This window comes from Malus domestica, chromosome 16, assembly GCF_042453785.1.
Source record: "Malus domestica chromosome 16, GDT2T_hap1".
Classification (NCBI taxonomy): Eukaryota; Viridiplantae; Streptophyta; class Magnoliopsida; order Rosales; family Rosaceae; genus Malus; species Malus domestica.
In genome coordinates this window covers 10,604,102-10,619,832 of record NC_091676.1, presented here as the reverse complement: position 1 = coordinate 10,619,832, position 15,731 = coordinate 10,604,102, and the positions used below count along the sequence as shown (strand labels likewise).

Below are 15,731 nucleotides of genomic sequence, written 5' to 3'. Positions count from 1 at the left end.
TTGGAAGTATGATTGCTTACCTTGTCTGTTACCTCCTTCAGCAAATCTCCTAGCTCGGCGACTTGGGCGACTCCTACTATAGGGTTTGTATCGCACTTGACCAAGCTCGAAACTACAAGTAAGCTTCAAGTGAAATTGATACATTACCTTGTGCATCTTCATCGGTTAAAGATACCATCCCTGGATGGAGGAAAAGTACTTCCAGAGAATATGCCACACCTACATATGAGACAGATAAGGCAAGTGAAAATGATACCACACTTCGATACTTAGAAGTTTCGTGATTACTCAATAGCTTGGATCTTGCAAGTCCCCAACCAAGGAGCTTCCCTCACTCGGGAACTTAGGGGAGCATTGTTTGTACCATACTTGACCAATCCCGAAACTACTGAGCACTGATCAACAATATACCGTCAAGGATCCAAAAGAGTTTCCTTCCAACCAGGAGGCCAATCATAGCGCGACACGTGTCGACATCAGAAGCCAATCATAGCGCGACATGTGTTAACATCAGAAGCCAATCACAACACGACACGTGTCAATGTCAGAATGAAACTAGAAACTCTCTTTTATAAATAGAAATCATTCTCTCACAATATTTCCTAATGTCATTTGTACTAAATCATTCACTAGTACTTACTAAATGAGAGCTTGAACCTATGTACTTATGTAAACCCTTCACAATTAATGAGAACTCCTCTACTCCGTGGACGAAGCCAATCTGGGTGAACCACGTACATCTTGTGTTTGCTCCCCTGTCCCTATCCATTTACTTACTTATCCACACTAGTGACCGAAGCAATCTAGCGAAGGTCACAAACTTAACACTTTCTGTTGTACCAAAGTCTTCACTGATTTTGTGCATCAACATTCTTTAATACCAAGATAAAATGTCGAATATGGTCCGCTTTCGACTTAGAGTATACTAGAATATCATCAATAAAAACAATAATAACCTAACCTCACATTAATCTTTGAAAACACACAGGCACCTCTAAACTGATAAAAAAATCATCAATGTGCGGCATAGGATAACGGTTCTCAATCGTTACTCGATTCAATTACCTATAATCAATGCATAGCCTTAATGTCCCGTCTTTCTTTCTCACAACAAAACTGGGGCTCCCCAAGATAACGTACTAGGTTAAATGGAACCTTTATCAACCAATTCCTACAACTAAATTCCAATTCCCTTAACTTAGCAGGAGTCATTCTTTAATATAAGATTTGTACCTGGAAACAAATCAATAGTGAACTCCACATCTTTGCCTAGCGGTAAAACAGGTAAATCATCCAGAAACACCTCAGGAAAATGTCTAACCACCTTACATCTTCCACACTACTCAGAGTAACATCATTTAGCACCATATGGGCTAAGTATCCTTGGCAGTCTTTCGATAACCACTTTTTCGCTCTCATAACAGAAATAACGGCATGCCTCATTCCATTTTGCTCACCCACAAAAGTAACCTCTGGTAATCCAAAACCATGAAAAGTAACTGATTTCCCGTAGCAATTTGTATTAGTACGATCAATCTATGCCTAAAATAACATCGAAGTCCACTATATCTAATGGGATAGGGTTCGCTGGCATAACTATATCTTCCACCATCATTGGACACCCTGAATAAACACAATACTAACATGGAATTACCTACCTGCTTACTTGCTTAACGAATCCAACGAATAAGTTATTAATATTACGGTATGCAGCCCGCAATACTGATAACTCACTGTTGTCTTGATAAGTAAGTAACAATTCCTGAGGGTGCAATATTACCATCTTGCCCTTCATTGGAAAATACATATGCACGCTTCAATCGTGCTCATTCACTACTTTCTTTGGCAACATCATTCAAAACATAAAATTTCTGCATCACGACCAATGAACTCTAGCAAAGTGACCAAAATGTTTAACGCACCCATAATCAAGTCCGGATGATTATGAGCATCTTGCAGTGATATGTGATCAACACGTCCTTGGCTTGTTGTCGTCCCTTATGACCTCTATTAGCTTGATTACTTCGCCCCTGCACACCACAACTTAACTGACCATAACTTCTAGATCCAGGAACTTGCTGGATCGGCGCTGGTGGTGGCAAAGAATATTGTTGGGGCATCTACTGATTTTAGGGACAATTTGCAGCTCTATGTCCCATTGTCCACATGTAAAACATCCACTGCTTCTTCGTCTACACTCTCCAGAGTGTCTATTATTGTACCTACGACACAAAATACATTTCCTTTACCAATATATCCCTACTTCGGGGATCTGGGACCTCCAGTGAATCTACCACCTCTTCTCAGACTAGTAGTACTAAAACTTCCGCTAGAAGAACTAGAATTAGCTCCACTTCTTTTGAAGCTCTGAGTTTTATGAAGTCCTTGAGATGACTGACCTTAACTTTTATCATTTTTTCTCTGATTCCCATTCTTTTCCTTTTCTTCATCATTATTGATGAACATATTCTCTTTAACCCTTAACAATATCTCATAAGACTCCTGGCAAGAAGCACAATGGCTAGTAGTCGCCAAAGAACACCACATCTTCTTATTACTCAGCTTAAAGTGACATAACATCTGAACGGATTAGCAGTAACATCCGAATGGTCATGAGACAAGTCAATAAATTTTCCATAATGCTCATTCGTCGTCATCCTTCCTTGTCTCAAATTTGTAAACTCTTGCTTCTTATCATCCATATATGTCGGAGGGATAAATCTTTTCTTAAACAACTCTATAAACAATTCTCAATCAGCAATTTCCTCTGGCATCAATTGATAAGCCTCCTGTTCCCACCAGGATACATATTCAGTACTCAGAAATCAAGTAGTTATCTCGATTCACCCTTCCAAAAAGGAAGATTCCCTTGACTTTGTATAACGCGGAACATCTTTTCCAAATGATTGAGTCAACGCTCTACTCCCTCAGGTCCTTCATTTTTCCATAAAGTGATTCAGTTTCAACTTATAACAAGTCTCACGAGGAGTCATTTGAGAAGGACGGATAATAGACTGAATCACATTAGCAATAGATTTTCCTAGCTGAGCTAAATCAGGAAAACTAGGCTCATCTGAACGACGTGGCTCTCTACGAGGTGGTATAGTTCTGACAGAAGACACTAGGAAATTCTAAAGATATACAGGACTGCAACCTAGGCTCTGATACCAAACTGACACACCCCGACCGGAGTCGAGACGTGCTGGCCATCACGTCAGAGTGAGGTAGCCATGAGCGCAAAGTGGAAGCGATAAAGAGTAAGAGAAATACTAACAATTTAAAACCAAGCGACTAACAATCCCTATTAAGAAATGATGCTAGTGAGAGTTTAAGTGTATAAATACACTTTCAGAGCAATAAGAAAGTCTAGTTGCAGTCAAGTAGGACGATTACTAAAATACAATACCCGAAGGTGAATCCTACTTCTCGGATTCTGTTAGAACACCGTTGGATTCCTCGTGGCCACCAAACTCTACTACCTAAGACCTGGAGGGGCGAAAAAACAAAGTTGAGTGAGTCAGTAAAACACATTTACATGAAAACCTTATTTTCCTTTGAATATACTAACCCCTCACCGTAAAACAAGTATATAGTTACTTTCCCAAAAAATAGAATACATAAATATGTATATAAATATATCACTTCAAATCATGCTTTACATAATCATAATAATATGTATGCCATGACAAGATATAACAAAGTAAGTCATTTAGGTAAGAAGAATTTCATAGAAATATGATATGTTAGCTGGAACCCTTGTGGTAGTCTGTATGGCTGAATTCATAGCTCAAAAGTCAATCTAGCCGGAGTCACTACAATGACCTATACGGCAATAAACTACACAAGAGTCGGAACCAAATAAAAAGGTCTGTACGACAATAATGGGTGTAATATAATTATACTCAATATTACTCTCATATAATAGCCAGGCAATAAATCGCTAGTCACCTACGAATCAAAACCATAAATAAGGTCTGTACAACAAGACTGTGTACCTAAATTGGATCCAATGTGAGCATATGGTGCGGGAGGTGACATTATATACAGGCCTGTATCATATCTCTGGCTAACTCACAATCACCCTAGATGCAGTTTTATGAGCTCAACATTATTCAATCACATATCACATCATCGACAATTCACATAACCAAACATACTTATCTGAGCTTACTTGAGCCTCCACAGCACCATGCAACAATATGCATAGTTATGATACTGCATATACTAAAATATGAGGCATGTATGACATGACATTTAAATCACATTTCATTTAAATACGTTTTCTGGAAAAACGTCAAGTATATATATACTGAAAATAACTGTCCACTCACAGATAAGCAGCTGGGTTGTAACCCCACGCCTAGCTTGGCTACGCTCGTCCTCCGGATAGGTCTCACCTATAGGAAAAGTACTGAAATAACGTCATTTTAATGCATATATACTAAACTATGTAATAACTCTTCATACATAGCTCAAATTGGGTATATGAATATACCACAGTGACCTACACAATCTCAGGATCGTCCTCATATTTTTAAAATAATTTTCCAGCCACGCGCCGACGAGTGCACGGCAAGACTCGCGGCCACGCGCAAGAAGCCCTAACGGAAACAGTAACGGCAATTAGGGAATATTCCGTTAAATCCTAACAGATTTCGTTAAACTTAATTGACGGCGTCAGAATATTCCGTCAGAATTGACGGAATATCCTTCGTCTTCAACCTCAGACTCCGGCGACCGTTTCTGTCGCGGAAAACTGGGAATTTTTCTAAATCTTATAACTCAGCCATTTCTCAACCAAAATGCACGAAAGTTGAACCAATTCAAAGCTTATAACATGAGGATCAATTTTATACCAATTTTAAGTCCCAAAGATCGCTGGATCTCACCGAAGAACTATCGAAAGTCCGGCCACCTCTGCAACTCCTCTGTTCTACGCTTCCCGACGTCCAAAAACCTCCAACGAAGTACTCCAAGCCTCGTAAGGACCTCCTTAAGCTCCCTGTGAGCTTAAAATTTCCAAAAACACAAGATTTAACGTTCACATGAACAGTACCTCAAACGGGGTTCGGATTTCACAAGTTTTCGAGGGTTTCCTTACCTGAAAATGGTACCTTTGAACTCATATGGCCTTCACAAACATAATGGTGTGCTTCACACCCTCGATTTGTCATGTTTCAATGGGTTTTGGGTGTAGTCCGTACAAGAGAGAAGAAAAGAGAGAGAGAGTGAATCTGAGAGAGAGTGTGTGTAAGTGAGGGTGAGAGAGAAAAAGTGAGGTGTAGTGTGTGTGTGGTCCAAAAGTCACTAACCAATCACCACCCATTTCCTTTAGTTCCAATTGGTCCCAAAAACTTAGGAATTTAACATATTAGTCCAATTCTAATAGCATGTCACACACAACACATCTTAACGCCTAAGGGCATTTTGGTCTTTTCACATCAACGATAATTGTTTCTCAGGACGGGCTATCACAGTCAGTGTAATTAACCCAAAAGCTATTTCAATTTTTTTCTAATCTTATATGGTTACATTATTTTATGTTGATTTGAGAATGTATCCATGTCAAGTTTAGTCTAAAAAATTTACAAATTTTATTAAGTCTAATATCTCTTCTTTTTTTTTTTTTTTTTGGTGGTTTTGAAGAATGCACCCAAGTTTAGCTACAATAATTTTTTTGTTAATTTTGATGAATGTACCCATTTTTATATATATGTAAAATATATTGGAGAGTATAGTTTATATTTTAATATTTTTAATCCCACAAAATATGGATTTTATTTAAAATCTTAATAATATAAACAACTATAAATTTTAAATTTTAATATAATAAATATAGTAACCTATATATATATATATATATATATTGCTAGTTTCTTATTCTGTTTCCTTTTTACTTTTGGATGAGCATCATACATGTCGATAGAACCAAATCCATCCCCTTTTTCACAAGAAAAAAAAACTGAAAATTTTAAAATGCACAGATCATCGATGTGATGCATTACACGTTTCATTTTTGCTTATGCAGTAAATAAATGTTTTGGTGGCGTTTGTTAGTGTCAGTTCAAATTGAACTTTCCATTCAAATCTCTTAGAATTTAGACTAACTAATACATTATTACCATAGTAGTTAACATGATTTCATGCTTAACGTGTTTCATGCTCCATTATTCTCAATGGCACCCATATCATATCAAACTTTTATGTATACAACGATTGATTGACACTAGAAGGAGAACTAAATTGGCTGAGACATCGCCATCCACGAGATACCATATCAAACATTATATTTGAAAATTCCAACTCCAATAGTTTGGTCTACTCCAATAGTTTGGTCTAGTCCAGGTCTACCAACTTCGTTCTTTCTATTTTCCTTTTCAATTTTCAAGTATTAAAATTGTCCATATGTTGTAATATAATATATGAATGGTATTGCTTTGCCTATAAACCAAATGATGAAAAGCAGGAGCACCGAAAGCTCCTAGTGGAAAGACATCTTTTAGCTGGACATCTTTATTTCCATTCCTTTTTGAGTGGACAACTATCTCCTTATCTTCTTTTAGTAGACAGATCCTAGTGGCCAACCTAATTTCCACATCTGTGTGCTATAATTGAGTGCATTGACTATTTGGATAGTACTGATTTGCTGAATATAACTTGTCATCTATTTAGGAACTGGATGATCTCCTGAGTTTTGAGTTTAGGATAAAGATCCTTCTGAGCAGCTCATCCAAGCCGTTGAAATTTGATCTAATAACTCTAAATAGGGGACCCTCTAAAAGCTATAATAATTACAGTCGTTTGATCAAGTTTGAACGGCCCGGATGGACTGCTCAGGAGAATTCTCATCCTGAGCTTAGGAGAGGATCCAGTTCCATCTATGGATAGTGCATTGACTATTTGGAAATATAGTACTGACTTGCTGATCAGAAGTTGTTATCTTTTTAGTTTTCAATTATCATCAAAGAAGCACATCGTTGGGTAAAATCTGTTCATGTTTGGCTATAAAATAAGGAAAACTAATGAAAATGACTTTAAAACTTTGAGTTTTAATGATAAGGACAAAATAAAGGGTAAAGTGAATAGTACAAGGATTGACTTTTTAGTGTAAAAATGTGGTTTTTCGTTATAGTGAACAGTACCAGGTGCTTTTCGTTAAAGTTCCCTATAAAATATAGTACTGACTTGCTGATCAGAAGTTGTTATCTTTTTAGTTTTCAATTATCATCAAAGAAGCACATCGTTGAGTAAAATCTGGTCATGCTTGGCTATAAAATATAGTACTGACTTGCTGATCAAAAGTTGTTATCTTTTTAGTTTTCAATTATCATCAAAGAAGCACATCGTTGAGTAAAATCTGGTCATGCTTGGCTATAAGTTTCCATTCAAGAGTAATCTCATTGTGATACAAAGAGAGAAGCAGACATTCAAACAAAAAAGCTAAAAAAATATGGAAAGATTCGAGTACAAAAGTGAACTAGCCAAATAGAAATTAGTGTGAAGAAGCATGAAAGTTACCTATTAAGTGAATTTGAATAATTTTGGGGAAAAATTATCATTTTTAAGTCCCAACTTTGTGCACAAGCAATCCTATAAATCAGATTTAGCTTTGTCTCAAATATGCATAAAGTTATTGGGATACATGTGGTAAATTTTGAGTAGAGCTTTGATAAGAGTTATATATCCCTGATAGTGTATTTATAGGCTAAGAAGAGGATGTAGTGGTAGGTGAATGTGTTGGGTGGTTGAAATGAGTGGATGTAGTGGTAAGTGAATGTGTTGAGTGATTGTAATGAGTGGATGTGTTGGTGAAATGAGTAGATGTAGTGGTAGGTGAATGTGTTGGGTGGTTGTAATGAGTGGATGTGTTGGGTGAAATGAGTGGATGTAGTGGTAGGTGAATGTGTTGGGTGAAATGGCAACACCTCCTTTTCTACTGATGCTACAGGTACAAGAAATCATGACTCAATTTTGAATCTCTGTGCAAGTGCATTTTAGCCACATCACCAATAACTACTACTGCACTTTAGGTACAATTAAACAACCATCATTCACCAATTCATGTGAAAAACCTATGTAAATTGTATATAGTTGGGATTTAAAAATCCACCACTTTGTTTGTACATAGGCTTTTAATGTAAATTCAATAGAATGTAGATGCAACTAAAAGACTTATTCTTTGATTAGTTTCTGAAGAATTTAATAACCAGTTTGTTAAATTGTGGTTACGGATTCAAAACCTGCAGCGGAGCGCTACATTTTTGCTAGTTTCAACTAAACTGGAAGAGATTGGCCCTTCTACCTACAATTATCACGCTGGAATAGAAATGCTGTAAACCTCGTAATGACCATTGGATTGCCATGCTAGTCAGACTGCTTGGTAGTGATTCCATTTGAATGGCTTGACAGTCTGGACGTTTTCTTCATAAAGAGTGTTTGGGTAACTTCCTTTCCTCTCTCTCTCACTCTTGCTTGCCTAATTGGATCCTCAGGTGCAATTCAATTGATCTCATTCATCTTACTCGCTTGCTAAAAGGAAAAGAGAGATGGAGTTCATTGGGTTCTTTCAAGTTTTCATCATCGTCACCGCCATCATTACTCTGTTGTACACGTGCTTCAGATCATTAAAATTTTCTTGTTGGCCTTTTTATACTTCTTTTTCTTCTTCTGCGGACGACGACGATGATGATATCCCAGCCCCTCGAGAAAAGTATGATGGTGATGATATCCCACCCCCAAAGTATGATGTGTTTATTAGTTTCAGAGGTGAGGACACCCGCACTACTATTACTAGCCATCTTCACCGTGCCTTACTCCAGAAGAAAATTGAAACCTACATAGATAACAGACTTGTGAGCGGGGGTGAAATTGCACCTGCCCTTCTAGAAGCAATCGAGAAATCTACGCTTTCCTTGGTCATTTTCTCACAAAACTATGCATCTTCCACCTGGTGTTTGGATGAACTAGCACATATACTACACTGCAGGGAAAAATATGGCCAGTTGGTTATACCTATTTTTTACGGCACCGATCCATCAACGGTACGAAAACAAAAGGGGAGTTATGAAGTTGCATTTGCTCAACTTGAAAAACGCTTCAAGGGCAATATCGGCAAGGTGAACGTGTGGAGGGATGCTTTGACGACTGCAGCTAATCTATCTGGCTTCTCAAACAAAACAGGGTAAATAATTCTATAACTTGTAGTGCTTGTTCAAAAAAAAAAAGAAAAAATTCTATAACTTGTAGTGATTTCTACTCATGAAAATTGAACGAATACAGGATTAATTAACGAATGCCTATTACTAACTATTAGTTGTCCATCATATATTTGCCAGGACGGAGGCCGATTTAGTTACGGAAGTTGTAAACGAAATTTGGAGCCAGTTGAATAGAAAATCGTCAAGTGTTTTAAAGGGCCTTGTTGGAATGGAAAGACGCATTGAACAAATCGAGTCATCATTATGCATAGATTCACTTGACGTATACGGTGTAGGTATTTGGGGCATGGGTGGCATTGGCAAGACCACCCTTGCTGATGCTGTATTTCATCGACTCTCTTCTAAATTTGAAGCTTCTTGTTTTCTTGGAAATGTTAGGGAGAAATCAGCAAAAGAAGATGGACTAGTTCGCCTGCGAAACACACTTCTTTGTGAGATATTAAAGGAAAATGATCTAAACATCGGCACTCCGACTATAGGATTAGATCATGTTAGAAAGAGGATGCGAGGTACGAAGGTCCTCATTGTTCTTGATGATGTAAATGATTCAAACCAAATAAATTTTCTTGCTGGAGTTCCTGACCAGTTCGGCCCCGGAAGTAGAATAATTATAACAACTAGAGATAAGAGCGTACTTCAGAAAAGTGTTGAACAGAATAAGATATACGAGGTTCAGGAATTAAATTCTGATGAAGCTTTTCAACTTCTTCATTCGAGTGCTTTTGGAAATAACATTTCTAGAGTCGATTGTGCAGAGTTGTCAAAAATTGTGGTAGATTATTGTGGAGGGATTCCATTAGCTCTTCAAAGTTTGGGTTCCTCATTCCTTCACTGTGAGAGCAAAGAAGATTGGCTGGATGAATGGAAAGAATTTCCGAGAGAAAAGATCTGGGAAGTGTTGAGATCAAGTTATGATGGATTAAAAGAAATTGAGAAGGAGATATTTCTTGATATAGCATGTTTTTATCAAGGGAAAGATGTGTACATTGTAAAAGAACTGCTAGATATACTTGGCTTTCGTGCTTCGGTAATTAATGTTCTGATTGATAAGTCTCTCATATCAATTTCAACAAGTAACAGCCTGCAGATGCATAATTTGTTACAAGAAATGGGTAGGGCAATTGTTCACAAACAATGTAATGAAGAGCCCGAAAAATGCAGTAGGTTATTTGTTGATGAGGATTTCAATCGGGAATTGAAAACTAATACGGTAAGATCTCCGAATGCATTCACTTCCATTTAAATTTTCTGTATATTGAATTGTATTCACTTTTATACTTTGTTCTTTATTTCTCAGGGAAGTGCAATGCTACAAGCCATTTTCTTTAACAGGTCTGCGAATCATGCAGACTTTGCAAAGAAGTATGATCTAAGGTTGCTATACGTTTATAACTCCAGCCGTAACAAGTACTGCAAAGTAAAAGTTTCTCTTCCCGATTCTCTAGCCTATCTTGACTGGGAGGGATACCCTTTCAACTCTTTGCCATCAAAACTTAGTCCGGAAAATCTTGTTGAGATTCAAATGCGGAACAGCCAAGTTGAGCAACTTGAAGGCCAGGTATGTCTATGCTTATTTAACTTCTTACGTTAATGTAGTGTAGAAAGTTAATTTGATCAGGCTAAGTTATTAATTCTTGCAATTTATTGTTGATTTGTTGCAGAATCTCATAAACTTAAGAGTGATGGATCTTGGTCTGTCCAAGCATCTGATGGAAGTTCCAGATCTCTCCCAAAGTCCAAACATCGAGCATATAAATTTGAGTGGAACCGCAATTAAAAGCGTACCTGCAAGCATTGGTAATTTGAAATCTCTTGAGGAACTTGATCTGAGTGGAACTGCGATCACGTGCCTACCTGCAAGCATCAAAGAAGCTTCTCGGCTGATTTGTCTGCGGCTAACCAATTGCAGGAGCCTTGAATCTTTACCAGAGCTCCCAGGGGTACGTTGGCTTCAAGCACATGGCTGCACATCACTCAAGAAAGTGTTGAGCTCAAAGACTGCCCTTACATTAGGTTGGGATGAATATAAAAATTCTCAAGGACTTCAAGAGCAACTTACATTTTCAAATTGCATAGGAATGGGATGGGATGCTTGGTGTGATATATTGACTGATTCGCAGATTAGAATTGTGCGAATGGCAATTGCATTGTCAAAGCACTTTAAACAAGAAGATATTGAAGTAGCATCTCATCTTGAATTTGAAGACGAAAGTAAAGTACGTCTCCCTCTCTCTCTCTCTGTGTTGTTAAATTGAATAACTCAGGTTCTCTGCACCCTAACACATCTATTGATGAACAGGAGTATGTTTTTAGATCTCCATTCTGCGTTGTATGTTCTGGAAATATAATTCCAAGATGGTTCCCGTATGAAGTTCATAAATCGGTACTACAGATCAAACTTGGTCCAAACTTCTTTAGCACTGATTTTTTGGGTTTCGCCTATTCGGTTGTTGTTGCATTCAAGAATTATAATGTTGGAGGGAGTTTGAGGCTTGGATGTAAAATCAATTTCAAAGGCCGTGGTGATCATTGTATCTATCATCGGAGTTGCATGGTTGCCGAATATGGAGAAATCAATGAGTGCAAGTTTGATGAGCCTCACTCGTTCGTCTGGTTTAGCACCCTTGACCATGTAAAGCAAGGAAGCTACAATGGCGTCACCGAGGCCATATTTGACTTCTACCCAATAGTAGATGATCTTCCTCATGGCGGAGCCATTGATTGTTCCAAGATTGAGGTGACAATGTGTGGGGTCTACCCAATGTATGCTAGATATATGTGGTTTTCGTACAGCATGAATCGGCAGTTCTGAGTGATAAGTCTCTCATATCAATTTCAACAAATAACTGCTTGGAGATGCATAACTTGTTACAAGCAATGGGTATCAGGCCGAGCTACCATCTGTAGAGCTTACTGTATATTTTGTTTTTTCCCCGTGAGATTTTTTCCCCCGTGATTTTGTTTTGTGTCCTGTACGTTTACTGTATATTTTGTGTTTACCCGATCCACATGCAGTGCATGAAATCAAAATATAATCTCTAAATAATCACCGATTTCTTTTTGGAATGTAAATTTCTTCGAGTTTCAACAATTAGTGGATCATGGCCGAAGGGTGTTAAGACTGATGAACTGGCATTGTTTATACTAGATGGTTGAAAAGGGCTTTGAAGCATTAGCAGCAATAGATCAATCTTGGGAAAGTTTTACGGCCGAACAATCTGAGGAGAATGAATCAAATGAAAAGTGGGTATCAGGCCGAGCTACCATCTGTAGAGCTTTCTCTTCTCTCTTGCAACAGGCTTGGCTTGCACCAGTGCATCACTTGGTTAGTTTTTATTTTCTAGTAAATTTTGCAGAAAAACGAAGGCATGTACTTTTTTTTTGTGAGATACTATTTCATATTTAATATGCTATCTGAAGTTATTGTCTTTAATTGGAGCCATTAAATACTAGGTTCTTAAGACTCCCAACTTCTTGTGGGTCTGTACTTTAGACATCAAATACCTCTGTGCGCTAATTTTTAATCATTTTCACTATATACATATGGAATTAAGGTTGTTACATTGTTTTCTCTGTTTTTAATCAGGGACGGGATGTGAAACCCCGTCCCAAATTTAGTGTATTTTCATATTAATGTACTTATCTCCACGAACGTGTGGGCACGAACGGATTCGAATTTGGAGTTATAACAAAAAATTTATGTTTTCGAAACGTCGAACATTTTTCGGATATTCCACGTTTCGTCTCTAGTGACCTTTAAATTGTGAGCCACTTGGACCCAAAACCACGAGAGTTGTTCTTCAAGATGGAAAAAACATCTTCAACCAAGTTTGAATAAATGGCATCAAGCAGTGGTTGTGATCGAAAGCAGACATGAAAGTGAAGCCAATTACTACGACGAAGTAAGTGTTTTCATAAATTAATTTCACAACTCAATATTAATTTTACAAATTAATTTCATAAATTAATTTCACAAGTTAATATTAATTTCATAAATTAATTTCACAAGTTAATCTTAATTTCATAAATTAATTTCACAAGTTAATCTTAATTTCATAAATTAGTTCCCTTTAATTTTTATAATTATATTTTCTAGGTACGCCAAGCGGAGAATTTCATAAATTAGTTCCCTTTAATTTTTATAATTATATTTTCTAGGTACGCCAAGCGGAGGAATTGTATATGGAGGAAATGAAAAAACCCTTTAATCATCACGGTTGTTGGGAATTTTGTAAATGGTGAGTGTTATTTCAAGATCCACCCCAAGAAACATTTGATCCTCCTCACCAAGAAACTCCTATCATTCAAGAAACAAGGGATGAAACTCCATCTCCGAGTGAATCTTCCATCCCTAGGGCTATGGGATGAAACAAGGCCCAAAAATTGAAGGAAAATGGCAAGGCAATGGATGATTTAGCCTATCAACAGGAAGTAGGGTTCTCATTGCGATTATTGACGGAGCAAAATGCTATTGCCGCAGAAGAAATGAACCATAGGCACGAAGAACGGGCAAAACAAATACAAAAAGAGATGGATGATAGGAACATGCAAAGGAACACTTTGGATTACACTCCAATGAGTAAGGCATATTTTGATAGGAAAAAGAGGGAAATTATGGCCCAACGGGAGTTGATTACATCCGGCTATACTCCTACAATGGCAGATGAAGATGATGATTATAGTCTTTAAATTGAATTTGTTGTAGTCTTTAATCTTTAATATTTAAGTTGGTAGTTTTTAAAATTAAGTTGTAGCTTTTAAATTTAAGTTGGTGTATTCTTTAATTTGAAGTTGTAGTCTTTAAATTTAAGTTGTAGTTTTCAAATTTAAGTTGTTGTAGTGACACACTCCAACCCGAAATGTTCACTAGAACTCTGAATCGAGCTGTGCTGGCCGACACCTGGAAGGTGATGAAGTCATAAAGTGTAGTGATATGGAAAATGTGAATAAATTTAAACCTAAAAGTGCCTAAATACAAGAGTGTGCGGTTAGCAGAATGAACTCATTTCACGCGTGATGTCAGAGTATAAGTACAGTACAGTAAGATAGGGTGAGAATTATATCATCAAAGGTAATCGTCTACATCGAGATTTGCCAAAGAATCCTCGTCAACCCGAGAGCACAGCTACTAAAACCTGGAAGGGTGAAAAACAAGGGTTAGTGGGCCTGAAAATAAAGTTTCATAAAAACCTTTCTGAAAACATCATAACCCCTCACTGTAAAACAAGTATGGTTTCCATAATATACTTACTACGTATAGTATAAAGCTACTTACCGTAGCCTGCAAAATTTTAAGAATTCATTATGGCACAATATTTCAACAGTAATATAAGTAAAAACAAGTGCTTAACAACCTATGATAGCACACCAATCGGAGTCGCCTAATGCAACTTGTACGATTGAACTAATTTGCTCATCCATCTATGCTAACACACGAGTCGGAGTCACATAATGTGACCTGTACGACAGGACTAGGTGTAATAATATACGCTCTAGTGCTACAATCACGTAAAGACTAGCGATATTCGTTGTCACATATGAGTCGAAATTGCCTATTGCAATCTGTACGCAGGACTAGCACCTACTTGGATCCAAGGTGAGTGTGCGGTGCTGATGTGAACAACACGTGAAAAACTAGCTTGGCCCTGGGCTGAGCACTAACACCTGGGTGTAGCAATGATGAGCAGACTATATGAATATAAGCATGCCATAACCATTCAATAATTTTTAATCAACATACTATCATTCATAGCCATAAACATAATTATGACATTAATAATCATACCATACATGTGCATCCCGTAGGATATAGCATATTTCATAAGTTTTGTCATTTCGCTAATTCTTATAAACTTTAGTGAAATCCAGGCGTACGTAAGGAATTCTTTTTCAATTTCATAAATGGAAACTATCAATCACATATATATATATATATATACACACTATACTATACTATAAAAAGGAAAAAACCCATTCACCTAGAGTCCGCACTACAACTCCATAGCACGAATATCAAGGTGTCAAGAACGATCGTCCCCGAGAATAATTATAAAATCACATCTTAGAATTATTAACGATAGAACACGTAACTTGCATAAAACACAACCTCAAGGACGTTCTAGAATGATTTGAAACCTATTGACCAAAAATCAATCGTCAGTCAAAGGTCGACGGTAGGGTCCACAACCCTACGTAACTCGATCCGGAAGATCCGCTGTGACGACCCGTCCCTAATTTTCCTATGTAATTTCTCCCCGCGTATGTGTATTGACGACTATGCCTTACTGGCAAGTGACGTGGACTTATTCTTATCGCTTTCCATTTTATTTCTCGATATCGCATTTAAATTGTACACTCTAGTACGAGTAGACGTAGATTTTAAAGTGTAAAAAATATCTACTTCGGATAGATTTCGATTTCCTTTTACTGTAGGAAATCTAGAAATCTATCCCTTGGATTCCTTTTAAACCCATCCCGTGCACTCTCTGCATCACTCCACTTTCAGCTATTCCA

At 37.3% G+C, this 15,731-nt stretch overlaps 1 protein-coding gene across 3 annotated transcripts; it reads left to right on the top strand.

The window, feature by feature from the left end:
* Positions 1-7,402: 7,402 nt before the first annotated feature.
* On the top strand, positions 7,403-12,651 carry LOC103425268 (disease resistance protein RPV1-like). 3 transcript variants are annotated; one of them, XM_029096079.2, is made up of 6 exons: positions 7,403-7,948; positions 8,247-9,181; positions 9,336-10,428; positions 10,516-10,776; positions 10,880-11,434; positions 11,518-12,651. In XM_029096079.2, the coding sequence occupies exons 2-6, from the start codon at positions 8,547-8,549 to the stop codon at positions 12,028-12,030; spliced, it is 3,057 nt and encodes a 1,018-aa protein (XP_028951912.1). In that variant the 5' UTR covers positions 7,403-7,948; positions 8,247-8,546; the 3' UTR covers positions 12,031-12,651. The 3 variants fall into 3 exon arrangements, with proteins under 3 accessions (XP_028951912.1, XP_017185034.1, XP_070671783.1); XM_017329545.3 differs by having other exon boundaries at positions 7,918-8,030; XM_070815682.1 differs by lacking the exon at positions 7,403-7,948 and having other exon boundaries at positions 8,303-8,440; positions 8,493-9,181.
* Positions 12,652-15,731: the final 3,080 nt, after the last annotated feature.